The sequence below is a fragment of the Mustelus asterias genome, chromosome 18 (genome assembly GCF_964213995.1).
Source record: "Mustelus asterias chromosome 18, sMusAst1.hap1.1, whole genome shotgun sequence".
Classification (NCBI taxonomy): Eukaryota; Metazoa; Chordata; class Chondrichthyes; order Carcharhiniformes; family Triakidae; genus Mustelus; species Mustelus asterias.
The window spans coordinates 22574811-22601971 of record NC_135818.1 but is presented as its reverse complement, the minus strand read 5'-3'; the positions used below and the strand labels follow the sequence as shown (position 1 = coordinate 22601971).

At 43.1% G+C, this 27161-nt stretch overlaps 2 protein-coding genes across 3 annotated transcripts in view; one reads left to right on the top strand and one right to left on the bottom strand.

Annotated features, from left to right (window-relative positions):
- dnajc17 (DnaJ (Hsp40) homolog, subfamily C, member 17) overlaps positions 1–2779 on the top strand; it is a 178240-nt gene extending 175461 nt beyond the window's left edge. The window contains exon 11 of the mRNA XM_078233508.1: positions 2120–2779. Coding sequence (XP_078089634.1) covers positions 2120–2227 — 108 coding nt within the window. The 3' untranslated portion in view covers positions 2228–2779. The remainder of the gene's footprint in view (positions 1–2119) is intronic.
- A 5340-nt stretch (positions 2780–8119) lies between these two features.
- gchfr (GTP cyclohydrolase I feedback regulator) overlaps positions 8120–27161 on the bottom strand; it is a 36888-nt gene continuing 17846 nt past the window's right edge. Inside the window, exons 2-5 of one of the 2 annotated variants that reach the window (XM_078233513.1) lie at positions 20967–21061; positions 12747–12817; positions 9716–9785; positions 9136–9257 (exon numbers count right to left, since the gene is read on the bottom strand). In XM_078233513.1, coding sequence (XP_078089639.1) covers positions 9733–9785; positions 12747–12817; positions 20967–21061 — 219 coding nt within the window. In that variant the 3' untranslated portion in view covers positions 9136–9257; positions 9716–9732. Of the gene's footprint in view, positions 9258–9715; positions 9786–12746; positions 12818–20966; positions 21062–27161 lie in introns of both variants that reach the window. The other variant, XM_078233512.1, reaches the window with a different exon arrangement.

Here is a 27161-nt window from a genome sequence, read left to right as displayed (position 1 = left end):
AATTCAGGGAGAGAAACCAGATTTTCACAGCCATGGTTCGGCCAAAATTTATTGCTCATCCCCAGTTACACTTGAAAAATGGTGGTGAGCTACCTTCTTGAACCACTGCAATCCATGTGGTTTGCTATACCCACGGTTCTGTTAGGAAGGGAGTTCCAGAATTTTTTTACCCAGTGACAGTGAAGAAATAGCAATATATTCCCAAGTCTGGATGGTTGTAGTTTGGAACTTTCAGGTGGTGGTGCGCCTGCGCATCTGCTGCTCGAGGTTGTGGGTTTGGAAGGTGCTATCTCTTAATGAGTTGCTACCATTGTGCATTGTTGTTAGAGGGAGTGAATGCTTAAGGTGATGGATGGGGTGCCCATCACACGGGCTGTTTTGTCAAAAAAAAGGTAAAGTTTATTTATTAGTCACAAGTAAGGCTTACATTAACACTGCAATGAAGTTACTGTGAAATTCCCCTAGTCACCACAGTCCGGTGCCTGTTCGGGTCAATGCATCTAACCAGCACGTCTTTCAGAATGTGGGAGGAAACCAGAGCACCCGGAGGAAACCCACACAGACACGGGGAGAACGTGCAAACTCCACACAGACAGTGACCCAAGCCAGGAATCGAACCCAGGTCCCTGGGGCTGTGAAGCAGCAGTGCTAACCATTGCGCTACCGTGCCGACCCAAATGGTGTTGAGCTTCTTGAGTGTTGTTGGAGCCGCACTCATCCGGGCAAGCGGGAAGTATTTCATCACTCTTCTAACTACTGCCTTGTAAATGATGTAAGAAGTTTAACAACACCAGGTTAAAGTCCAACAGGTTTATTTGGTAGCAAAAGCCACACAAGCTTTCGGAGCTCTAAGCCCCTTCTTCAGGTAAGTGGGAATTCTGTTCACAAACAGAGCATATAAAGACACAGACTCAATTTACATGAATAATGGTTGGAATGCGAATACTTACAACTAATCAAGTCTTTAAGAAACAAAACAATGTGAGTGGAGAGAGCATCAAGACAGGCTAAAAAGATGTGTATTGTCTCCAGACAAGACAGCCAGTGAAACTTGTCTTGTCTGGAGACAATACACATCTTTTTAGCCTGTCTTGATGCTCTCTCCACTCACATTGTTTTGTTTCTTAAAGACTTGATTAGTTGTAAGTATTCGCATTCCAACCATTATTCATGTAAATTGAGTTTGTGTCTTTATATGCTCTGTTTGTGAACAGAATTCCCACTCACCTGAAGAAGGGGCTTAGAGCTCCGAAAGCTTGTGTGGCTTTTGCTACCAAATAAACCTGTTGGACTTTAACCTGGTGTTGTTAAACTTCTTACTGTGTTTACCCCAGTCCAACGCCGGCATCTCCACATTGTAAATGATGGGCAGGCTTTGGGAGGCACGAGGTGAGTTACCCATCACCGAATTCCCAGTCTCTGACGTGCTCTTGTAACCACAGTATTTATATAGCTGATCCAGTTCATTTTCTGGTCAGTATGTTAATAGTGGAGGATTCAGCAATGGTAATGCCATTGAATGTCAAGGGGAGATGTTTGGAGGTGGTCATTGCCTGGCACTTGTTAGGCATGAATGTTACCTGGTTGCAAAGTGTGTTGAACTGTCCAGAGGTTGTGAAAGGCACTATATACTTTTTCTCTTTCAAAGTATTAAGACCCAGAAAAAGGCTGGGGGAATGGCACAATACTGGCGATTTAGAAATTAGGTTGTCAAGAAAGGTGACCCTTTGTGAGAAAGTGTAACCTGTTCACTGTTTTAGTCTTTTTACAAGAACAAACTGCATCAACTAAATTAAATGAATCTGACCACAACTGTTGCCCTGTACGTGAAACCGATTTGCTGAATGCTGTGTATCAAGCCTGAAGTGTTTGCTCAGTCTGCCTTTGGAGAGATTGAAGGTCTACGCCTGCAGAACAGATGATTAGCTGGCTCGGGTCACAGGGAGATACTGTTGTTGCATCTCTGGATTGCAGCGCTATACAAATACATTTAGGCAGTGTGTCAACCCCCATAAAGGAAAAACATCTCATTCAGGAGTGACTGACACTAGTAAACCGAGAAGGTTTCAGTTTGCAATTTTGTGTGCTCAGTACTAACCATGCATCTTTTCTTTTCCAGAACACAGCACGCACAGAGCGGGATTATGAAAGCCTTGTGATGATGCGAATGCGACAGGCAGCAGAAAGGCAACGGCTCATTGAACAACTTCAAGAGGATGACTCTTAAACTTGCCATTGGAGAATGCTTCAGATTCCGTTTAGTTTCCTCTGAACTGGAATAAATTCTCTTTATTTTTATTCATCTGGATTAATTGTTCTTAGCGTGGGCCTGTGCCTAAGATAACCTCGTGGACCATCAAGGTAGTGCTATAAGGAGATATGTCAACAGGTGACTCTTTGCCTTGTGAGGTGCAGAGCACAGTACCAAGTTTCCATAGGGAAGATGTACATTCAGTAAATAAGTCACTGACAACTTGTCTCTCTCACTTCAGTGCTCCCTAGGTTTTAACCCATCAGACTTGATCAGACATTCTATCTGAAAATTTGAGAGAATTAAACCATGGACCAAAAGGCTGGTCAGGGCTGTTTTTTTTCTTTCTCTCACATACGGATTCATGATTATTGAGGTTTTTCAAACATTTTTATACTTAGCAAAATGATCTACCTGTTCTCAGAAATATAAACCAGAGAATACAAAGCATCTGAATGTTAAAAATCTGAAGTAAAAACCAGAAGTACACAATTGACAGATCAGCATCAGAAATAAAAAATGAGTCAACATTTAGCAGTGAACTTTCTTTTAAGTGGCGATACTGGGATTTAATTAACTGTTTTCATACTGTGTCCTCTTCAACCATAAATAATACCCAGTAGCACCATTATACTTTCTATTTTCCCAAAGCTGGTTAACCGGTCAGGGATTAGTATAATTGGGAGTGAAAGCATAGTAGTTATGTCACTGGGCTAGTAATCCAGAGGCCTGGCTGAATGATGTAGAGACATGAGTTCCAATCCCAACATAGCTAGAGAATTTAAAGAAATCTGGAATAAAACGCTAGTGTCAGTAAGGGTGGTCACCTGACTGTTGTAAAAATTCATCTAGTTCATGAATATTCTTTCGGGAAGGAAGCCTGCTACCTTTTTGCAAATATATCAAAAGAGGCTGAGATAATTTTTTGATTTCTCAAGGAAATCATGTTTAACTAACTTGCTGAAGATTTTTGAAGAGGTCTGTATTGGGACCCTTGCCTTTCCTGATATATATTAGGTGTGCAGGGGACAGTTTCAAAGTTCGCAGATGATACAAAACTTGGAAGTATTGTAAACTGTGAAGAGGACAGTGTAGTACTTCAAAAGATCATAGTCAAATTGTTGAAGTGGGCAGATTGGTGGCAAATGAAGATCAATGCAGGGAAGAGTGAGGTGATGCATTTGGTAGCAAGAACATGGAAAGGCAATATAAAAAAGGGGTACAATTCTTAAGGGGGTGCAAGAGCAGAGGGACCTGGATGTATATGTGCATAAATCATCGAAGGTGGCAGGACAGGTAGAGAGAACAGTTCATAAAGCATGTAGTATCCTGGTCTTTATTAATAGGGGCATAGAGTACAAGAGCAATGAGGTTATGTTAGACCTCTAGTTAGACCTCAGCTGGAGTACTGTCTACAGTTCAGGGCACCATACCATAGGAAGGATGTGAACGCATTGGAGAGAGTGCAGAAGAGGTTTACAAGAATGGTTCCAGGGATGAGAAACTTCAGTTATTAAGATAGATTGGAGACATTGTGACAGTCCTCCTTGGATTGGAGAAAGCTAAGAGGAGATTTGATACAGATGTTCAATGTCATAAGGGGCTGGACAGAGCAGATAGGGACCAACTGTCCTGGCTCGTAAAAGGATTGAGAGCGAGAGGGCACAGACTTAGTGATTTGGAAAGAAACAAATGTGATGTGAGAAAAAACATTTTCATACAAGTGGTTCAGGTCTGGAATGCACTGACTGGAAACGTGGTGGAGGCAGGTTCAATCGATATATTCAAGGGGGCATTAGATAATTATTTGAATAGAAACAATGTGCAGAGGTACGGGGAAACAGCAGGAGAATGGCATTAAGTCATAATGTTCAATTGGAGAACTGGTGCGGACACAATGGATTGAATGGCCTCCTGCACTGTAATGATTCTGTGAAGGAATCGAAGGAAATGGGGAGCAGGCAGCAAAGTGAGGTGAGGCAAAATATCAGCCATGATCATACTGAATGATGGAATAATCTCAAGGGGCTGTTTGTCTACTCCTGCTCCTATTAGTTTTGTTTCTTTGTCCTTACCTGGTCTGTATACATGTGATTCCGGACTCATAGTAATGTGGTTGATTCTTAACTGCTCTCTGAAATGGCCTAGCAACCGACTCAGTTGTCAAAATGTAGCCCACCAGCTTCTCCAGAGTAATTAAGAATGGGCAATAAATGCGAGCTTTGCTAGTGACACTCGCATCCTGTGAAGGAAAGTATTTGAGTGAAGATATTGGCTTCAATACAGTAAATGGCAGAACCCTTAAGAGTATTGATAGGCAAAGGGATCTGGATGTACAGGTACACAGGTCACTGAAAGTGGCAATGCAGGTGGAGAAGGTAGTCAAGAAGGCATACGGCGTGCTTCATCGGCCGGGGCATTGAGTTTAAAAATTGGTAAGTCATGTTGCAGCTTTATAGAACCTTAGTTAGGCCACACTTGGAATATAGTGTTGTGGAGGCTTTGGAGAGGATACAGAAAAGATTTACCAGGATGTTGCCTGGTATGGAGGGCATTAGCTATGAGAGGTTGGAAAAACTTGGTTTGTTCTCACTGGAACAACGGAGGTTGAGGGGACGACCTGAAAGAAGTCTACAAGATTATGAGAGACAGGGACAGAGTGGATAGTCAGAAGCTTTTTCCCAGGATGGAAGAGTCAATTACTAGGGGGCACAGGTTTAAGGTGCCAGGAGCAAGGTTTAAAGGAGATGTACGAGGCAGATCTTTTACACAGAGTAGTGGGTGCCTGGAACTCATTGCCGGGGGAGGTAGTGGAAGCAGATACGGTCGTGACTTTTAAGGGGCGCCTTGACAAACACATGAATAGGATGGGAATAGAGGGATATAGTCCCCGGAAGGGTAGGGGGTTTTAGTTCAGTCGGGCAGCATGGTTGGTGCAGGCTTGGAGGGCCGAAGGGCCTGTTCCTGTGCTGTAATTTTCTTTGTTCTTTAATACAATTTTTCTTGGTACTAATATGCTAAATGACCACATTGATTATGTAATCTGTGTTAATGTTGTGTAAGCTGAACGTTATTATTGACCATCTGTGACCAAGTTCGAGTTATCAAATGTCAGTTGTCACTGTAAATTTTCAGTGAAGACATTTCCATTATCCATCCTTTAATCACATTCCGTCCACGTCATTCAAAATCACCAAACTAATGTTCCCCATTGTGATACAAACACACACGGTGGCTTTGAATATCAAGAAGACAGCGTGCCACTGAAAGTCTATAATTCATATCATATGAACCAAGATATGAGCTTTATGCCATTGTGTATATATATAGATCTCAGTGAGATGCCCAGTCATAGGAAGATAGGAACAGGCGGAGGCTATTCATGCCTCAAGTCAATTAGATCATGAATGATTTGTAACTCTTGGTTCCATAACCCTTTTCTTTATTCTTTTATGGGATGTGGATGTCACTAACAATGCCAGTATTTGTTGCCCATCTCTAATTGCCCTTGAACTGAGTGGCCTGCTAGGCCCTTTCTGAGGGCATTTACGAATCTACCACATTGCTGTAGGTCTGGAGTCATATGTAGGCCAGACCGGGTAAGGAGAGCAGATTTCCCTCCCTAAACAACATTAGCGAAACATGATTTTTTTTACAATGATCAATGATAGTTTCATGGTCACCATTACTGAGACCAACTTTTAATTCCAGATTTATTAATCAAATTCAAATTTTGCCAGATGCTGTGGTGGGATTTCAACCCATGTCTCCAGAGAATTAGCCTGGGCCTCTGGATCACTCGAGTACATTACCACTATCTCCCCTTCCAACCCCAGCCAAGCAATAGTCTGTCAATCTCGATGTTGACATTTTGGACGGACCAGTGGCTTTTTGGAGGAGTTCCAGATTTTGACTTTCCAGTGTGTGAGGATGTCGTCTTGATATCACCCTGTGAACAGCCTAACTCTAACTTTCAGGTTATGTCACCTTGTTCTGGTCTCCTCAAAATGAAGCATCTCAATTGGATCATCTCTTAATCTTCTACACTCAAGGAAACACAAACCTAATCTATGCGACATGTTCTTTCAATGTAATCCATTTATCCCTGGCATCATTTTGGCGAATTTTCACTGCACCCCTTTGAAGGCCAGTATACCCTTCTTAAGGTGCAATGTCCTGAACTGATCACAGTCACCAGCACCAGAGAGGAATTTATTGCTGAGTAAGTGCCTCTTGTTAGCACTGTCGACAATACCTTCCATCAATTTGCTCTGATGACTTAGTTCATAGGTTTGTAAATGGAGAAGTGTAGTTATGTAGATGTTTGACCATGGAATTGCTATCTAGGTCACTTAAAACACTTTTTAAAACTTATTCTGTGGCTTGAGCCCACTCAATAAAGTTATTTTTTAATATAAAACAAATTTTTGTAACAGTATAGCTCATATAAGCACTCGTGTGGAATAAGGCTACAGATCATGAGCTCATAAAACTGGGGCAGGAAAGCAGATGTCGAGTATATAAACAAATTTTTAATAGTTAATACAAAATATTGTGCCATTGTCTTTTGGACTATTGAAGGCATCAAAATTGGGCTCCTTTCCCCTTTCATTCCAAGTCATACATGTAGGAGTATTTTCCAGCAGTGTTTACAAAGTAATGAACGGAACAGAAAATCCTGAATAATGTTCCCCTCTCTCCTGCATGGGCAATGAAGCCACCATTAGTGCCCCAACTGCCGCAGCAGCTGCGATCAGTGAACATGACAGACGTGCGGAACTGATCTCTCTGGGAAACAGTTTCTCTGTGCTTACTCCTTCTCAACCAATCATTTAATCAAATTTTCTCTCTTCTCTGCTTTAAGGAGAACATGATGTGGAGATGCCGGCGTTGGACTGGGGTGAACACGCTAAGAAGTCTCACAACACCAGGTTAAAGTCCAACAGGTTTATTTGGTAGCAAATACCATAAGCTTTCGGAGCACTGCTCCTTCGTCAGATGGAGTGGAAATGTGCTCTCAAACAGTGCAAACAGACAAAATCAAGTTGCAGAATACTGATTAGAATGCGAATCCTACAGCCAGCCAGGTCTTAAAGGTACAGACAATGTGGGTGGAGGCATGTAGGAGTCCCGAGTCCCGGGGCAATGTCCCGAGGCATGGTACATTGGGGAAACCATGCAGACACTACGACAACGGATGAATGAACACCGCTCGACAATCACCAGGCAAGACTGTTCTCTTCCTGTGGGGGAGCACTTCAGCAGTCACAGGCATTCAGCCTTGGATCTTCAGGTAAGCGTTCTCCAAGGCGGCCTTCACGACACACGACAGCGCAGAGTCGCTGAGCAGAAACTGATAGCCAAGTTCCGCACACATGAGGACGGCCTAAACCGGGATGTTGGATTTATGTCACATTATCAGTAACCCCCACAGCTTGCCTCCTGGGCTTGTAGAATCTCACTAGCTGTTCTGTCTGGAGACAATACACATTTCTTTAACCTGTGTTTAATGTTTCCTCCACCCACATTGTCTGTACCTTTAAGATCTGGTTGGCTGTAGGATTCGCATTCTAATCAGTATTCTGCAACTTGATTTTGTCTGTTTGCACTGTTTGAGAGCACATTTCCACTCCATCTGACGAAGGAGCAGTGCTCCAAAAGCTTATGGTATTTGCTACCAAATAAACCTGTTGGACTTTAACCTGGTGTTGTGAGACTTCTTAAGGAGAACAAACACAGTGTCAATCTATATCAGTCATTGTCAAAACCTTGTTTTATAAAATTGAATTAGTAGGACTTGTAAATGAGCTGATTTACAGTAGTTGTAATGATGTGTCACATGCAAAAATGACAGACAATGCAGATTCATTAAGTGATCATTCTCCTCTTTAATAGCCGTTCACTCAAGAGAACATTATGAAACTGAATAGTGAATGTCAGCAGAAAAGATAAAATTTGCATTTAAATGGCATCTTATCACATCAGAAAGTGAATCACATACAATTCTATAACATGTTGTTCAACCACAGAGGGCATCAGGGAGAGTCTATTCATGTCCTCATTGAAAATTAATTCGCACTCCCAACAAGGATAACGGACTGATGAGTAGGAATGGAACCTCTAGTTCACCATCTCCTCCCTTGCTCTAGGTGTGGCCAACAGCAAGGGATTGATTCTTGGAGTTTCCCAGGCTAACAGCTACTCATCGTCTTAGAGTCAGTTATATATCGTTCTGACCCTGGTAAGAAGCTCCTCGTTGCAAAAGGATTGCAGCATTTAGGGGGGTGGGGTGGCATTGGAGTTGAGTGGAATTCCTGTAGGACCACGTCAATTTCAAACTGAATGGTTGTGTACTGGTGGTGCCAGCTCCTCTGTTAACTCAGTGTTCATTGTATCTTTCAGCGTGACAATGAGCCATTTGGATCTCTTGGTTTCAGTCAGTCACTGAGCTAACTGATCTCAGGTGACCGTTAGGGGTTCTCAGTGACCAGTACTAGGAAAAGGGAAAAATTAACCTGGAACCATGCTCTTGATCACTAGCCAGGATCACTACAGCGTGCATGTGTAGGATGGTAGTGATGTATTCCTCTGATCATACAGTCTGCTTACCAATATGCACACATGGGGATGGTTATATGGTGAGGTCTGAAATACTAACTATACTCCAACAAGAATGCAAGAGTTAGCACCTTCTGGTGAGATAGAAAGAAAAAAGGAGTTGGAGGCCTTCAATGAATCCTCAGTCTTTGAAAAAATTCTAATGGAATGTAAATTGAATGCTAGTCTCTAAGCAGTACATGTGATAATTGGGTTCTTCTCTCGATATCCAATAGTCTCTGATAGTAATGCAACGGTAGAAATTCCATTTTGCTAAGATTTATCCGGAGCTTTGTGTAGACACCAGACTAGGGTCTGTCCCAAGCCAGTCATGCTGATCACACTATAGCCAATTATCTCCAGTTTGTCCAGCACCATCCGTGGAGGGTATCTCACACGATACTCTGAACTGTGAATACAAATATGAATTAATCTCTGAAATCAACTCCTCAATTTATTTTTTAAAATCAACATTTGCACTTGGAGATTTTAGTTGTAAAATACACTCTATGAATGGGCCTCTTTTCATAGCAGATTAGATTGGTCACAGCTTCGGCAACCTATTTGACCTCAAGATGAGCATCTAACTCCATATGCACTCAATTACTAACACTGCCTCCCTCTACCCCTACCACACACAGCCCATTTGCTCTGTGATGCCCTAATCAATGCCTTTATGACCTACAGCCTCCATCATTTTATCACTCAACTGGCTATGCTCCCAAGCCTCCACCTTCCATAAGCCTCAGCTGCCTTTATCCCATCCTGCACTGTCACCCTCATCTACCACATACTCCCCATGAACACCTCAAATTTAAAAATTCCTATCCTCCTGTTTAACAACCCACCCCTCTGCCCCCAACATACCATAGCCTCATCCATCCTTATCTCTTTAATGATCCAGTGCTACAATTCCTCCAACCTGAATTCTTTATTTCTGCAAAAAACAAATAGGCTGTTGAAGTTTTTCATCTTGTAATCATCAGGGCAGACAAAGAATTCCAAATCTCAAAGGGACCAACATTTTATATGCATGAGAAGAGGGCAGTAATTAGTTGACAAGTGGACTCCTTGGTAGAGGCCTTGCCATGGAGAATGCATGAGAGGAATAGTTAACTGCCAAGCTTTATTTAAATTCAAACCAGGCAAGTTGACTCTGGTCCAAGTTGGTCAAACCAGGTTGGTCAAGGCAGCCTTGAGGAGGAGTTCATAGAATGTATCTGTGATAGCTTCCTTGAACAGTATGTAATGGAACCTACAAGGGAGCAAGCTATCCTAGATCTGGTCCTGTGTAATGAGACAGGAATAATTAATGATCTTACAGTTAGGGATCCTCTCGGAAGAAGCGATCACAGTATACTTGAATTTAAAATACAGATGGAGCGTAAGAAGGTAAAATCCAATACCAGTGTTTTGTGCTTAAACAAAGGAGACGACAAAGGGATGAGGGAGGTGTTGGCGAAGGTAGAGAGCAAACATTTTATGGTGGGACATTTGAGGAACAGTGGAGGACTTTCAAAGCGCTCAGCAAAAGTATATACCAGTGATATGGAAGGACTGTAGAAAAAGAGATAATCAGCCATGGATATCTAAGGAAATAAAGGAGGGTATCAAATTGAAAGAAAATGCATACAAAGTGGCAAAGATTAGTGGGAAACTAGAGGATTGGGAAACCTTTAAAGGTCAACAGAAAGCCACGAAAAAAGCTATAAAGAAAAGATGGATTATGAGAGTAAACTAGCTCAGTTTACTCAGATAAAAACAGATAGCAAAAGTTTCTACAAACATATAAAATGAAAAAGAGTGGCTAAAGTAAACATTGGTCCTTCAGAGGATGATAAGGGGGATGTAAGAACTAGAAATGAGGAAATGGCTGAGGCATTGATCAGGTATTTTGTGTTAATCTTCACTGTGGAAGACACAAATAACATGCCAAAAATTGATGACAGGAAGGCTATGGCAGGTGAGGACCTAGAAACTATTATCACGAAAGAGGTAGTATTGGACAAGCTAATGGGGCTAAAGGTAGACAAGTCTCCTGGCCCTGATGGAATGCATCCCAGGGTACGAAAAGAGATGGCGGGGGAAATAGCAAATGCACTCGTGGTAATTTACCAAAATTCGCTGGACTCTGGAGTGGTTCCTGCAGATTGGAAAACAGCAAATGTGACGCCACTTTAAAAGGGGAAGACAAAAGGCAGGTAATTATAGGCCGGTTAGCTTAACTTCTGTAGTAGGGAAAATGCTTGAATCTATCATCAAGGAAGAAATAGCGAGACATCTGGATATAAATTGTCCCATTGGTAAGACGCAGCATGGGTTCATGAAGGGCAGGTCATGTTTGACTGATTTGGTGGAATTCTTTGAGAACATTACATGCGCAGTGGACAATGGGGAACCTGTGGATGTGGTGTATCTGGATTTCCAGAAGGCATTTGACAAGGTGCCGCACCAAAGGCTGCTGCATAAGATAAAGGTGCACGGTGTTGCGAGTAATGTATTAGCATGGATAGAGGATTGGTTAACTAATCAGAAAGCAAAGAGTGGGGGTAAATGGGTGTTTTTCTGGTTGGCCATCAGTGACTAGTGGTGTGCCTCAGGGATCAGTGTTGGGATCGCAATTGTTTACGATTTACATTGATGATTTGGAGTTGGAGACCAAGTGTAGTATGTCAAAATTCGGAGATGACACGAAGATGAGTGGCAGAGCAAAGTGTGCAGGGGACGCTGGAAGTCTGAAAAGGGATATAGATAGTGGGTGAGGGGGTCTGGCAGATGGAGTACAATGTTGGTAAATGTGAGGTCATCCATTTTGGTAGGAACAACAGCAAAATGGACTATTATTTAAATGGTAAAAAACTGCAGCATGCTGCTGTGCAGAGGGACTTGGATGTCCTTGTGCAAGATTCACAAGGAGTTGGTTTGCAGGTGCAGCAGGTAATTCAGAAGGCAAATGGAATTTTGTCCTTCATTGCTAGAGGGATGGAGTTTAAAAACAGCGAGATTATGTTGCAGCTGTATAAGGTGCTGGTAAGGCCACACGTGGAGTACTTGTACAGTTTTGGTCTCCTTACTTGAGAAAGGATATACTGGCGCTGGAGTGGGGTGCAGAGGAGATTCACTAGGTTGTCTCCGGAATTGAGAGGGTTGGCTTATGAGGAGAGACTGAGTAGACTGGGGCTATATTCATTGGAATTTAGAAGAATGAGGGGAGATCTTATGGAAACATATCAGATTATGAAGGGAATAGATAAGATAGAAGCAGGGAAGTTGTTTCCACTGATGGGTGAAACTAGAACTATGGAGCATGGCCTTAAAATAAGGGATGAGTTGAGGAAGAACAACTTCCCACAAAGGGTTGTGAATCTGTGAAATTGCCTGCCCACTGAAGCAGTTGAGGCTACCTCACTGAATGTTTTTAAGGCAAGGATAGATACATTTTTGAACAGTAAAGGAATTAAGGGTTATGGTGAGCGGGCGGGTAAGTGGAGCTGAGTCCACGAAAAGATCAGCCATGATCTTATTGAATGGCGGAGCAGGCTCAAGGGGCCAGATGGCCTACTCCTAGTTCTTATGTCCTTATGAATGACTGTCCCCCAGCCTTTTGTTTAGTTGAAAAAGTGCAATGTGTGGACGCCTTGTTTGCAAATGATAAGTTCCTGCATGTGAATATATGTAGCTTCTAGCATGTTTAAGAGACCCCCCACTGCGAACCTAACTAATAATAAATTATTTGTTAGTATAATTTTTAGCACAATTGGGATTGTTGTCCATTCGTAGAATCACATCTGAATTATGGCTAGTTGAATACGGTCAGTGTTTTGCATGTTGCAAACACCCAAAGGGATGTGTTTTTTGATATGATCCACCCAATTGTAGAAATGAAGGGCCTACATACCTGGCATCACACCAGCACTGAAATTCATATACCATACTACTTGAGCTTCTTTTTGGCTTGACGGCAGCATCCTGTTACTGGAAAAGACCATTTGTGTTACTACTGTATAGGCTAGCTTCAACCGTTGCTCAAATTTTTGAGACACTTTTCCTTTCCAGGGTAATCAGACATAACTGGGCACTTCTCAGGATCAAAAGTGGCAGGCAGCCTTAGGCCCAACCATGAGTTTGCTTGATATACAGCAAGCAGTGATCTGAGTGGGGTAGCCATTAGCCTGCTGGATAGCTTTGCACCCTATTTTGACATCAAAATTGCACAGAGCAAATGGCTCCGGCCCTATTTGCGAAGTTGCAGATAAGACCAATCTTATAGCATGTGGAACAGTAGGAATCCCAACACACACACTGACCAATGAAGGTGGGCTTGTGGTAGACAATAGCAGAGCACTCATTAACCGATTTCTCAAAAAGCAAAAGAGGAAATACAGCTCGTTTGATTGTTCTATTTCAAACGTAAATTTGAGCACAGGATGGAGCCCATTAAGGTATGAACAGAAATTCTTACATGCAGCTGCGGATCTAAATAGAGCAAACAGGGCACCTACATATCGGACATATGCAAGGGATAGGAGGCCGGGGTCATTCTATTGACTATGCAGTTCTTCTGGAAACTGATGAAGATATTAGCAAGCTGGGCCTTGAAGGGATCTCATGGCAACACCAGCTATGTGGGCATACATGGTGTCATTAAACTGAACTGTGCAGGCTGCTGCATTCATAAATTCAATGAATACACATTCAGACAAAGTGTCAGGTCAGATGCTGCTCTGGATTGACCTCCATTCCCCTCTAATCTACTTTGAAATGTCCTGCAGAAACAAAGGCATCAAGAAACTGGAACTAGAATTCCTGGCATCATTCCAGCTATGTGATTGAGTGGAGGTCAACACAGGGGTCATGGAGAATGTAGCTAGCTTGGGGAGAGAACATTTTATCATCATCATACCATAAAAGCAGATAAGAGAGAAAATAAACTGGAAAGTTAGAGCAAAGTGACAAGAATGCAGAGGACTAGCTCAGCTGAAGTAGCAAAGGAGCGGGCTTGGGCAAAAGTTCAAATGCTCAAGAATACAGGCCAAAGAGTTCAAATTGGGCAAAGGTGCCAATACAGTAGCCAATCTATTCCCCAACACTCTTCATCCCTGTGTCACAGCTGGTCTCATTTCATAGACCTTTTGCCATGCTCTTCAGCACACCCTGTATACTACAGGAGTCAGCCCTGACTGGCAATCAGGTAAATGACAAGGACACAATGAGACATGTGGACCATGGATCAACTCTCCTATGCTGTCTGGAGTTCTCGTAGGGTGTGGTCTTCTTCCCCTGTTGTGACATGGCAAGTGAAAGGTTATCGAACAAAAAGGGTGGGGCAACAGGGACAGCACAGCGGTTAGCATTGCTGCCTCACAGGGCCAAGGACCTGGATTCAATTTTAGCCTCAGGTGACTGCAGTTTGCACACATTCCCCATGTTTGTGTGGGTTTCCTCCGGGTGCTCCAGTTTCCTCCCACAGTTCAAAGAAGTGCGGGTTGGGTTGATTGGTCATGCTAAATTGCCTCTTAATGTCAGGGGAACTAACAGAGGTTACGGGGATAGGGGCTGGTTGGGATCGTTGTCAGTGCAGGCTCGATGGGCCGAATGGCCTCCTCCTGCACTGTAAAGCTTCTATGATTCTATTTTCTGCTCTTATTTCATTTCTGACCTACCTGTCCTGGGGATTTGAACTGGACACTTCACAAGCCCATGTATTTTCCCTCAGAGGTTTTGCCTGCCTGAGTTGAGATTCCTTTCTTGTGAAAAACTGCATCCTGGGCTGCGTCAATGTGTTAATAATTTGCGAGCATAGCTAAATCAACTGTAATGGATCTATCTTGAAGTTTGTGAGCTCCTTAAACCCAACTGTTGTCAGAATTACATTGGTAATGGACAATCAATTCCATTATTCACCTGACCTTGTCATTTGTTCATGGTTGGATTTAGGAGCCATAAATGACCTGTAGCACCCCCTAGTGGACTGCTGGATCAGACTCCCAGCAACAGCCGGTTTACTAAATGTATGGTTTACAAGCCCTCTGTGTACCACAGGATCTGCTCAGATGAGGAAGATCGCAACCAGCCGCTGAAAGACGCCCTCGTAAGAACAGGATATGACGCTCAATGCATCAATCGACATTTCCAACGTGCCACAATGACAAACCACACAGGCCTCCTCAGAAGGCAAACATGGGACATGGCGGACAGGGTACCCTTCATCGTCCAGTATTTACCTGGAGCGGAGAAGCTACGACATCTTCTCCGGAGCCTTCAACAAGATGATGAACATCTCACCAAGGCCATCCCCACACCTCCATTACCTAGGTGCCTTCAAACAACCGTGCAACCTCAAACAGACCATTGTCCGCAGCAAACTACCCAGCCTTCAGGAGAACAATGACCACGACACCACACAACCCTGCCAAAGCAACCTCTGCAAGACGTGCCGGATCATCGACATGGATGCCATCATCTCACGTGAGAACACCATCCAGCAGGTACACGGTACATACTCTTGTGACTCAGCCAACATTGTCTACCTGATATGCTGCAGGAAAGGATGTCCCAAGGCATGGTACATTGGCGAGACCATGCAGATGCTACGACAATGGACACCGCTCAACCAGCACCAGGCAGGAGTGTTCCCTTCCTGTTGGGGAACACTTCAGCACTCAAGGGCATTCAGCCTCTGATCTTCGGGTAAGCGTTCTCCAAGGCGGCCTTCATGACACATGACAGCGCAGAATCACTGAGTAGAAACTGATAGCCAAGTTCCGCTCACGAGGACAGCTTCAACCGGGATCTTAGTTTCATGTCACACTATCTAAAACTCCCATGACTTGGCTGGGTTTGCAAAATCTCACTAACTGTCCTGGCTGGAGACAATTCACACCTCTTTAACCCTCTCTTCACTCACATTGTCCGCATCTGTAAAGACTTGATTACCTGTTAAGACTCTCATTCCAACCATTATCTTGTTATTGAGTTTGTGTCTATATATGCCCTGTTTGTGAACTTAACTCTTCACTCACCTGATGAAGGTGCAATGCTCTGAAAGCTCGTGCTACCAAATAAACCTGTTGGACTTTAACCTGGTGTTGTGAGACTACTCACTGTGAATGTCGACAAGGTTGAGATGAATATTTTGTTGCGACGAATATTTTGTTGCGACTGAAGTTTAGCGAGGTAAGTAAAAGGGAAAAGGACTTGTATTTATATATGGCACTTTTCATGACCAACAGACGTCTCAAAAATCTTTACAATCAATTAAATAGTTTTTGAAGTGTAAACACTTGTATAGCAGGAAACACAGCAGCCAATAGGCACATAGCAAGCTCCCACAAACAGCAATCTGATAATGACCCGATAATCTGTTTTTGTAATGTTGATTGAGGGATAAGTACTGGCCAGGAAATGAGACAAATTAAAGGAGAAATTGTTCAGTGAGATGACAAGTTCAATCAGATGGAGGAGAGTGGTGGTGGATAGGGATTGTTCAGGCCTCTGTTCAAAGAAGAAGCGAAGAGCCCTCAGACCATCTTGGTGTGGTTGTTATCGCTGGCTCTCTATTTAGCCCCAACTGCTATCCCCCTCTCCCACCACACACACAGGTATAAATTTCATTCTAATTCCAGTTTTCTTTAGCTCTGCACATTGTCGCCTTCATGACCAAATATTTCCAGAATGAAAAACGTAATAAAGGCAATGCTGTGGATCCAAAGACAAATATTAATCCTCTCGTGTGTGAAACTGAATCAGACATTAAAACAGCAACAAAAAAATCTGGCAATGATCTTGCATATTCCTTCTTTGCAATCTGTGTTCCATCAATTTGCCAAAATGACAAGTCTTAAGTATCAAAATCTACAAAAAGATGCTCCAGGCTGCGAAAAAGTCATACAACACCTTAGCTGCATTCAAAATGGGTTCTGTTCACAAGTCAGTAATGTGCAGGCGTGTGGAATTAACTCAGAGAATAGGATACCAAAAGAGGAAATGCTGGAAAATCTCAGCAGGTCTTGGCAGCATCTGTAAGGAGAGAAAAGAGCTGACGTTTCAAGTCCAGACAACCCTTTGTCAAAGGGCTTTGCTGACATTTTCCAGCATTTTCTCTTTTGGTTTCAGATTCCAGCATCCGCGGTAATTTGCTTTTATTCAGAGAATAGGATAGTTGCTGTGCAGTGTGACTAGTTTTTTTTTAATTCATCCCATCACTGTGAACAGTAGTCATATTTAATTGATACCCATGGGGTAACAGCCCTTTTCAATGTTACTGGACAACTGAATGCAGCAGGACGGAATCTGAGGCAACTCCAATTTGGGAAGGGTGCAGAACCTATCAACTCAGAAGCAGGTCTGACAGCCGAAAGCTCAGTTTTTTTTTAAGCAATCCTGGAGTAGCTACAATATACCAGCACTCCACAAAATCTTTATAGATGAAACCCATTCCTTCCATTTCTCCTGGGTTCAGAAGAACAAAATTAATCCCATGCCCTGCCCTGAAAAAAAAATCAAGAATCCTATTATTATTTGTGCTGATTACTCATTCCATCACTAATGATTTACCCGCCAAGATTTTGCAAAGTCTTCAAAGAAGAGAATGGAGATGTAAAGATGTGAAACTTTATCAAGGAGAGTGGGTAATTTGAAGGAGAAGTAAACTGGGAGAGCGGGGAATGAAGAGTGAGCAGTCAGTAAGGAGAGAGCAGCAGTGAAGTGTGAAACTAAAGGAATGAGGGCCGAGTTGTAAATTAAGTGCAAGGGTCTGTGCAGCAGATTTCAGCAAGGAGAGCAGGTTTTTGGACATCAGAGAAGATAGCAGTGTGTAAAAGGACGATGTCAGTGAAGGGTGCACATATTTCAGAGAGGGCAGCAGGGCTCTAAAGAGGTTTCAGCACATAATGTGGAATTGAAAGAGTGAAACTTCATCGAGGAGAGTGGGACTGTACATGACAAGGTGTCAGCGAGCTGAGAGGGGTGGAATTCAGTGAGAAAGCTGAGGTGCAAGTGTGAAACTTCAGCAAAAAGAACCGGCTAGAGTAGCAGGAGTTTGGTGAGGACAGCGGTGATTTAAATAGAGCATGTCCACTAGAATCTAAGTGGATGCAAAGTGGAATTGTTTGTCTCATTGAAGTGTGCCATGAAAAGGTTGGAAACCACTGTATACAAACTTTTAGTGATTCGTGCACCAGATGACCCAGATTGCTCTATAATCTCTCACAATTTAGCTAATAAGCTTCTTTTTAATCTTCCTGTCAAAATGGACAATTTTACCCACATTATACTCCATTTGCAAGATTTTTGCCCACTCACTTAACCCATCTCTTTGTAGCCTCCTTACATCCTCATCATAATTACTTACCTACCTATCTTTGTCATCAGCAAATTTAGCCACCATACCTTCAGTCTCTTCATCCAAGTCATTTACATAAATTGTAAAAAGTGGAGGCCCCTGTGGCACACTACACGTCACATTTTGCCAATCAGAAAATAACCCATTTATGTCAACTCTGTTTCTAGTTAACCAGCCAATTTTCAATCCATGCCAATATGTTACCTCCTACACCATGAGCTTTAATAACCTTTGATGTTGCCTCTTATCAAATGTCTTCTGGAAATCTAAGTACAGTGCATCCACTGGTTCCCCTTTATCCACAGCACATGTGACTCCTTCAAAGAACTCCAATAATTGGTTAAACATGATTTTCCTTCAACAAAACCATGTTGACTTGGCCTGATTGCCTTGAATTTTTCCAAGTGCCCTGTTATAACATCTTTAATTATGGTTTCTAGCATTTTCCCTATGACAGATGTTACGCTAATTGCTCTGCAGTTTCCTGCTTTCTGTCTCCCTCACCTTTTTAAATGAAAGAGTTGCATTTGCTATCCTCCAAGCTAATGGAACCTTTCACGAATCTAGCAAATTTTGGAAGATTAAAAACAATGCATCAACTATCTTATTAGCCACTTCTTTCAAGACTTTAGGGTGAAGTCCATCCAGACCCGGGATTTGTCAGCCTAGAGGGGCTATACTCATTGGAATTCAGAAGAATGAGGGGAGATCTTATAAAAACATATGAGATTATGAAGGGAATAGATAAGATAGAAGCAGGGAAGTTGTTTCCACTGGCAGGTGAAACTAGAACTAGGGGGCATAGCCTCAAAATAAGGGGAAGCAGATTTAGGACTGAGTTGAGGAGGAACTTCTTCACACAAAGGGTTGCGAATCTGTGGAACTCCCTGCCCAGTGAAGCAGTTGAGGCTACCTCATTGAATGTTTTTAAGGCAAGGATAGATACATTTTTGAACAGTAAAGGAACTAAGGGTTATGGTGAGCAGGCAGGTAAGTGGAGTTGAGGCCACAAAAAGATCAGCCATGATCTTATTGAATGGCGGAGCAGGCTCGACGGGCCAGATGGCCTACTCCTGATCCTAGTTCTTATGTTCTTACATACATGCTCAATATCACTTCCACGGTGATTGTAATTTCCCCAAATCCAGCCTCTGATATTCAGGTAAGCATTCTCCAAGGCGGCCTTCACGACACACGACGGTGCAGAGTCGCTGAGCAGAAACTGATAGCCAAGTTCCGCACACATGAGGACGGCCTCAACCGGGATATTGGGTTCATGTCACACTATCTGTAACCCCCACAACTTGCCTGGACTTGCAGAATCTCACTGGCTGTCCTGTCTGGAGACAATACACATCTCTTTAACCTGTCTGTACCTTTAAGACTTGATTAGTTGTAAGGATTCTCATTCCAACCATTATTCTGTAAACTGAGTTTGTGTCTTTATATGCCCTGTTTGTGAACAGAATTCCCACTCACCTGAAGAAGGAACTTAAAGCTCCAAAAGCTTGTGGCATTTGCTACCAAATAAACCTGTTGGACTTTAACCTGATGTTGTTAAACTTCTTACTGTGTATTATACACAACTATGCACAGTGATTTATCAATCTAAAGAGGCCGTGTACTCTAGTGCAATACAGACTTCATACTAATAGCTGAATCATTTGATAAATTACAATGATTCAGTCACATTCAGTCAATGGGTGGTCATAATACTCTGTCTTTCATTTAGGAACTGAAATGTAGCTGTGGATTCAATTCATGTCTCTTACAAATTGCATAAATAGTGACAGTGGCCTTTCCAGCACCTTCCCAGCACCAGCAACTACCAACAGATTACAGCACTGGGGCTTCAGTTGGGATTTAAGTTTTTTTTTTGGGTGAGGAGGAGCTTGAGCCTCCTTCATACCAGTTTAAAACCAACCGTTATTGGTGCATCTCACTCCCAGAAACAAACAGAAAATGTTTAACAGGGTTTATAATTTGTCTTGCTCAACTGAATTCTGAGTCCAATCCCAACAGGGAACATTGGGGCGGCACGGTAGCACAGTGCTGCTTCACAGCTCCAGGGACCTGGGTTCGATTCCTGGCTTGGGTCACTGTCTGTGTGGAGTTTGTACATTCTCCTCGTGTCTGCGTGGGTTTCCTCCGGGTGCTCCGGTTTCCTCCCACAGTCCAAAGATGTGCGGGTTAGGTTGATTGGCCATGCTAAAATTGCCCCTTAGTGTCCTGGGATGCGTAGATTAGAGGGATTAGCGGGTAAAATATGTAGGGATATAGGGGTAGGGCCTGGGTGGGATCATGGTCGGTGCAGACTCGACGGGCCGAATGGCCTCTTTCTGTACTGTAGGGTTTCTATGATTTCTATGAACAGCCGCTGGCAACTCTGGAAAATAGCACAGTGCCAAAAAGTTCTTCTTTATAACTAATTGGGCAGTAAGCAGACACAGAAGAGGGGGGAATTGATAGGTTAATGGTTTGTGCCATGGGGTGTAGGGGCAAGATATTATCTCTGAGGAATTCTGATGAGATAAGAGCAAAAGCCTAACACAGCCTCCTCCAAGAGAAAGGGAGGGAAAAAAAATCACCAATAACAACCTCTCTCACACCATTACTGTGCCGGGCTGGGCCATTAGCAGAATTTGGCAATGAACCAGCTCTCAGTTGAGATATGGAAAGAACTAACACTTGGGATAAAATATATTTTTAAAAAACAATGAGCAGAGGATACATATAGATGCCCTGTTTCATGGTGCTCTGATGCAACCTACTTACAAGTTATTTCCTAATGCAGTGGTTTTCTCAGCTCCAAGGTAATTCATAAGGTCCTCATCTGAATGCTCGTCCCCCACAATCGTGGGCCCAGTTTCCTGTAAAACAGAGATATCCTGTATTATGACCTTTTAAACACCTTGAGACCTGGTTCATTTTCTCTCACCTCACCAAGATCTCAGCAAAGCACAGCAATGGGTGTATTCAACCTAAACTATATCCAAAAATATACCCCTACCCCTACACAGTGCAAACTGTTTCAGACACTCGCCACACCTACACACTTACTTATATTACATCCACTTGTTCCCCTTTATCCTGTTTGTTACCATCTCAAAGAATTCTAATAAATTTGTTCGGTATGATTTCCCCATCATGAAGAAGCCATGCTGAGTCTGCTTGATCTTATTATGCATTTTTAAATGCTCTGCTATTACATCCGTTATAATGGGCTCTAAAATTCTCACAACGACAGAAGTTAAGCTCACTGGCCTATAGTTACTTGTTTTTTTCTCTGTTTTTGAATGAAGGTGTTTTTCTCTGTTTTTGAATGATTAGCAGTTTTCCAATGCCCTGGAATCTTTTCCAGAACTTAAGGATTCTTGGAAGATTACTATGTGTCTCAGTATGATCACCTCTCAAACTGTTAAACTCCAATGAGTGCAGGACCAACCTACTCAGCCTCTCCTCATAAGAAATTCCTCCATACCTGGGATCAACCTAATGAACCTTTTCTGGACTGCTTCCAATGCTAGTATATCTTTCCTTCGACCAATGCATCCATCATCTCCATTGCTACTTCCTTTAATATCCTAGGATGCAATTCAAGAGATCCAGGGAATTTATTGGCCTTTAGCCCTATTAGTTTCCCTAGTACTTTTTCTCCAATGATTGTTATTGTATTTCTTTCTGTCACCCAGCCCCACCCAATTCTGCCCCTTGATTTAGTATTTTTGGAATGTTATGACTGTCTTCCACTGTAATGCAAAGTATTTATTTAATTCACCTGGCATCTCCTGATTCCCTATTATTTCCCCAGTCTCATTCTCCAAGGACGCACGTTCACTTTATATATTTAAAGAAGCTCTTGATGTCGTTTTTATATTACTTGCTAGTTTACCCTCATAGTTTACCTAGTCCCTCTTTATTATTTTTTGATCATCTCTTGTTGGTTTTAAAGCTTTCCCAATCCTCTGTCTTACCATTAATCTTTGCCACATTAAGGTACGAATTTTCCCATTCTGCCCACCACGGGTGAGATGTGGACGATGAAAAAGTCTGTTGACCTCGGGTGGGATTTTCCAGTTTCGGGGCGAGCGCAGCTGGAATATCCCGCCCGAGATGCTTTTTTCTTTTAGTTTAATACTGTCCTTAATTTCATTGGTTAACCATGGTTGATTCATCCCCTTGCTAGAATCCTTCTTCCTCACTGGGATCTTAGTTGAATCATGAACTATTTTCAAAAACATTACTGATAACCATCTTTCCTGCTAAACTCCTTTCCCAATCCACTCCAGCCGTCTCTGCTCTCATACCTGTACATTGGACGGGATTTTCCGGCCGCGCTCGCCCCACAACCAGAACATCCCACCCGAGGTCAAGGGACCTTCGCATGGTCCTTCCCCCGTGGTGGGCAGGACATGAAAATTCCCCCCAATTACCCTTATTTAAATGCAGCACTCTAGGAACAGAACAAAGCTTCTCACACTGAAACTGAATCATTTCAATCCAGTGACTCCAGCTGGAAAATACATTTGTGTGACGATCAGCCAAGAAATCCTGTCAATATCCATAGCTGGGTCACACATATATGAAGGTTGTTTGAAATAAGGTACAGGTGGGCTAGCGGCAATCTGAGCCCACACAAGTCAAGCAACCCAGGCGAAATAGAATGGGGAAAACACAGTTTCTAGCATGGGTTCAATCTTACTTTCTAATTGTCACACAAACATTACACAGTTTACGGTTTTTGTCATCTCACATGAGCTGAACTACCGGAAAGTCTCAATTTCTTCTTTATGCTCTCCCTTGTAGAGTTAGGGTGGTAGAATTTCTGCCTTTTCTCTTTTACTTCTGTGAAAGCTCCAGTCTGTACTAGGGCAGTTCCACAATCAGGAGTATTGATCCAGGACAATGCCTTTCATGTACAAGTCTAGACAGTGATTACTGGTCAGCTATTCCACCATGGGGGGGGCAACACTGCCATGCCCAATTTTGTCTTCATTCAGCGTTCACACTTGACAGCAGGGAGTTGCCAGAAAGCAATCAGCAGCAGGAACACTGGCTTATTCTCTACTCCAAGTTCCTGCCATATTAAAAAGATCACAATGATGCCTGAGCTGTGATCGACGAGTGCGTAGAAACCAAATCTTGGGACTGGCCTGTTGCATGCAAGGTTAAAGGCAGAAAAGTTAAACTTACTGACCCTCACAGGATTGATCAGAGAGATCGAGAGCAACCCACTTGGAGATAATGTGCAACTTTCTATTAGAAAAGTCCACCTTGATTAATTTTGGAACACTTTATAAATCTAAACATCAGATTCCAGAACATATTTTATTAAGTTCGAGGTCACTTCCATCAACAGACTGAGAGTGGGGAGACAACATATTTGTAGGTAAAATTAATATGGAAGTAATTCAGCCTGAACGAGTATGTCACTACAGTAACTGACTTCATTAGTAAGTGTGTAGAAGACTGTGTGCCAAAGAAGCAAATCCACGTGTTCCCCAACCGGAAACCATGGATGAACAGTGATATCCACTGCTTGCTGAAGTCCAGGTCTGAGGCGTTCAAGTCAGGTGACACTGACCTATACAAGAAAATCAGATACGATCTAAGGAGATCCATCAAAGATGCCAAAAGACAATACCGGACCAAGCTAGAGTCCCAGGCTAGCCACATCAACACCCACCGACTATGCAAGGTCTGCAAAACATAACAGGCTACAAGATGAAAGCATGTAAAATCGCCGGCTCCAACACATCCCTCCCTGATTAGCTCAATGCATTCTATGCCCGTTTTGAGCAAGAGGTCAGCGAGAGCATGCCCTCCACCCTGGAAGCCCTGGGTGAACCTGTATCTGGGGTCAACATTGCAGATGTCAGAGCAGCTTTCTTGAAGGTCAACCCATGGAAAGCAACTGGCCCGGATGGGATACCCGGACGTGCACTCAGATCCTGCACGGATCAGCTGGCGGAGGTATTCACAGACATCTTTAACCTTCCTTTATAACAATCGGAGGTCCCTATCTGCTTCAAGAAGACAACCATCATCCCGGTACCCAAGAAGAACCAAGCAGCGTGCCTTAATGACTATCGGCCAGTGGCTCTGACATCCATCATTATGAAGTGCTTCGATAGGTTAGTCATGGCACGAATCAATTCCAGCCTCCTGGACTGCCTGGATCCACTACAGTTTGCCTACCACTGCAACAGGTCCACAGCAGATGCCATTTCCTTGGCCCTGCACTCAACCCTGGAACACCTAGATAACAAGGACATGTCAGACTCCTATTTATTGACTACAGCTCAGCTTTCAACACTATTATTCCCACAAAACTCATCTCCAAACTCCATGGCCTGGGCCTCGGCACCTCCCACTGTGACTGGATCCTGAACTTCCTAACTCAGACCACAATCAGTAAGGATAGGCAACACCTCCTCCACGATCATCCTCAACACCAGAGCCCCACAAGGCTATGTTCTCAGCCCCCTACTATATTCCTTATACACCTATGACTGTGCAGCCAAATTCCCCTTCAATTCAATTTTCAAGTTTGCTGATGACACCACCGTAGTGGGTCGGATCTCAAACAATGATGAGACAGAGTACAGGAATGAGATAGAGAATCTGGTGAACTGGTGCAGCAACAATAATCTCTCCCTTAATGTCAACAAAACGAAGGAGATTGTCATCGACTTCAGGAAGCGTAAAGGAGAACATGCCTCTGTCTACATCAATGGGGACGAAGTAGAAAGGGTCGAGAGCTTCAAATTTTTAGGTGTCCAGATCACCAACAACCTGTCCTGGTCCCCCCATGCCAACACTATAGTTAAGAAAGCCCACCAACGCCTCTACTTTCTCAGAAGACTAAGGAAATTTGGCATGTCAGATACGACTCTCACCAACTTTTACAGATGCACCATAGAAAGCATTCTTTCTGGTTGTATCACAGCTTGGTATGGCTCCTGCTCTGCCTAAGACCACAAGGAACTACAAAAGGTCGTGAATGTAGCCCAATCCATCACCCAAACCAGCCTCCCATCCATTGACTCTGTCTACACTTCCTGCTGCCTCAGCAAAGTGGCCAGCATAATTAAGGACCCCACGCATCCCGGACATTCTCTCTTCCACTTTCTTCCTTCGGGAAAAAGATACGAAAGTCTGAGGTCACATACCAACCGACTCAAGAACAGCTTCTTCCCTGCTGCTGTCAGACTTTTGAATGGACTTACCTTGCATTAAGTTGATCTTTCTCTACACCCTAGCTATGACTGTAACACTACATTCTGCACTCTCTCATTTCCTTCTTTATGAATGGTATGTTTTGTCTGTATAGCGTGCAAGAAACAATACTTTTCACTGTATGTTAATACATGTGACAATAATAAATTAAATCAAATCAAATGAAGCAGCTTGTTGCATAATGGTTGAATGATGAATCAAGGGCAGCAATATTGGGGTCAGTGTTACAAAGAAGAACGTGTAATTTTCTGCCAGTTTGTAAGGAAATGAGGTTCCTTCCCATTTGTGGATCTCAAAGACATATTTTACAGAAAAATGCTGTCTAGCACCTTTTTAAAGAAGAGTTTCATAAACTAACCACTAACATTATGAACTGTTCCCTGTGAAATCTCAAGGTAGTATAAGCCAAACATACAGGCAGTGTTCATTGGATAGGCACATGGAGTGGGATAGCTTGATCTTGGTTTCAGATCAAGCTCGGCACAACATCGTGGGCCGAAGGGCCTGTTCTGTGCTGTACTGTTCTATGTTCAGTTCAGACAATAATTTACCCATTACTGGTTCATTTCTGTAAAAAAAGACATAGGCCTGAAATTCAAGCTCCCCACCCCTGGCAGGTTTTTAGGCATGATGTGGAGATGCCGGCGTTGGACTGGGGTAAACACAGTAAGAAGTTTAACAACACCAGGTTAAAGTCCAACAGGTTTATTTGGTAGCAAAAGCCACACAAGCTTTCGGAGCTCTAAGCCCCTTCTTCAGGTGAGTGGGAATTCTGTTCACAAACAGAGCTTATAAAGACACAGACTCAATTTACATGAATAATGGTTGGAATGCGAATACTTACAACTAATCAAGTCTTTAAGAAACAAAACAATGTGAGTGGAGAGAGCATCAAGACAGGCTAAAAAGATGTGTATTGTCTCCAGACAAGACAGCCAGTGAAACTCTGCAGGTCCACGCAACTGTGGGAGTTACAAATAGAGTGACATGAACCCAATATCCCGGTTGAGGCCGTCCTCGTGTGTGCGGAACTTGGCTATCAGTTTCTGCTCAGCGACTCTGCGCTGTCGTGTGTCGCGAAGGCCGCCTTGGAGAACAATATCAGAGGCCGAATGCCCGTGACCGAATATCAGAGGCCGAATGCCCGTGACCGCTGAAGTGCTCCCCAACAGGAAGAGAACAGTCTTGCCTGGTGATTGTCGAGCGGTGTTCATTCATCCGTTGTCGCAGCGTCTGCATAGTTTCCCCAATGTACCATGCCTCGGGACATCCTTTCTTGCAGGGGGCACCCCCCACCCTTCACTTTCTTGCTCTCTCCACTCACATTGTTTTGTTTCTTAAAGACTTGATTAGTTGTAAGTATTCGCATTCCAACCATTATTCATGTAAATTGAGTCTGTGTCTTTATAAGCTCTGTTTGTGAACAGAATTCCCACTCACCTGAAGAAGGGGCTTAGAGCTCCGAAAGCTTGTGTGGCTTTTGCTACCAAATAAACCTGTTGGACTTTAACCTGGTGTTGTTAAACTTCTTACCAGGTTTTTAGGCAGCAGAAGAAGCATGAATTTGAAGGAAGGATTCCTCCTGGGTTCCTGCCTGCCCCAACTGTAATGAATTTAACGAGGCCCACAATATGGGCCTCTTAGAATAAGAGCTACCAGATTAAGGCAGTAATGGCTTGTCTAATCAGGGAGTCCGGTACGTGTACAAAATGTGGAGCGTCAGGGTTACTG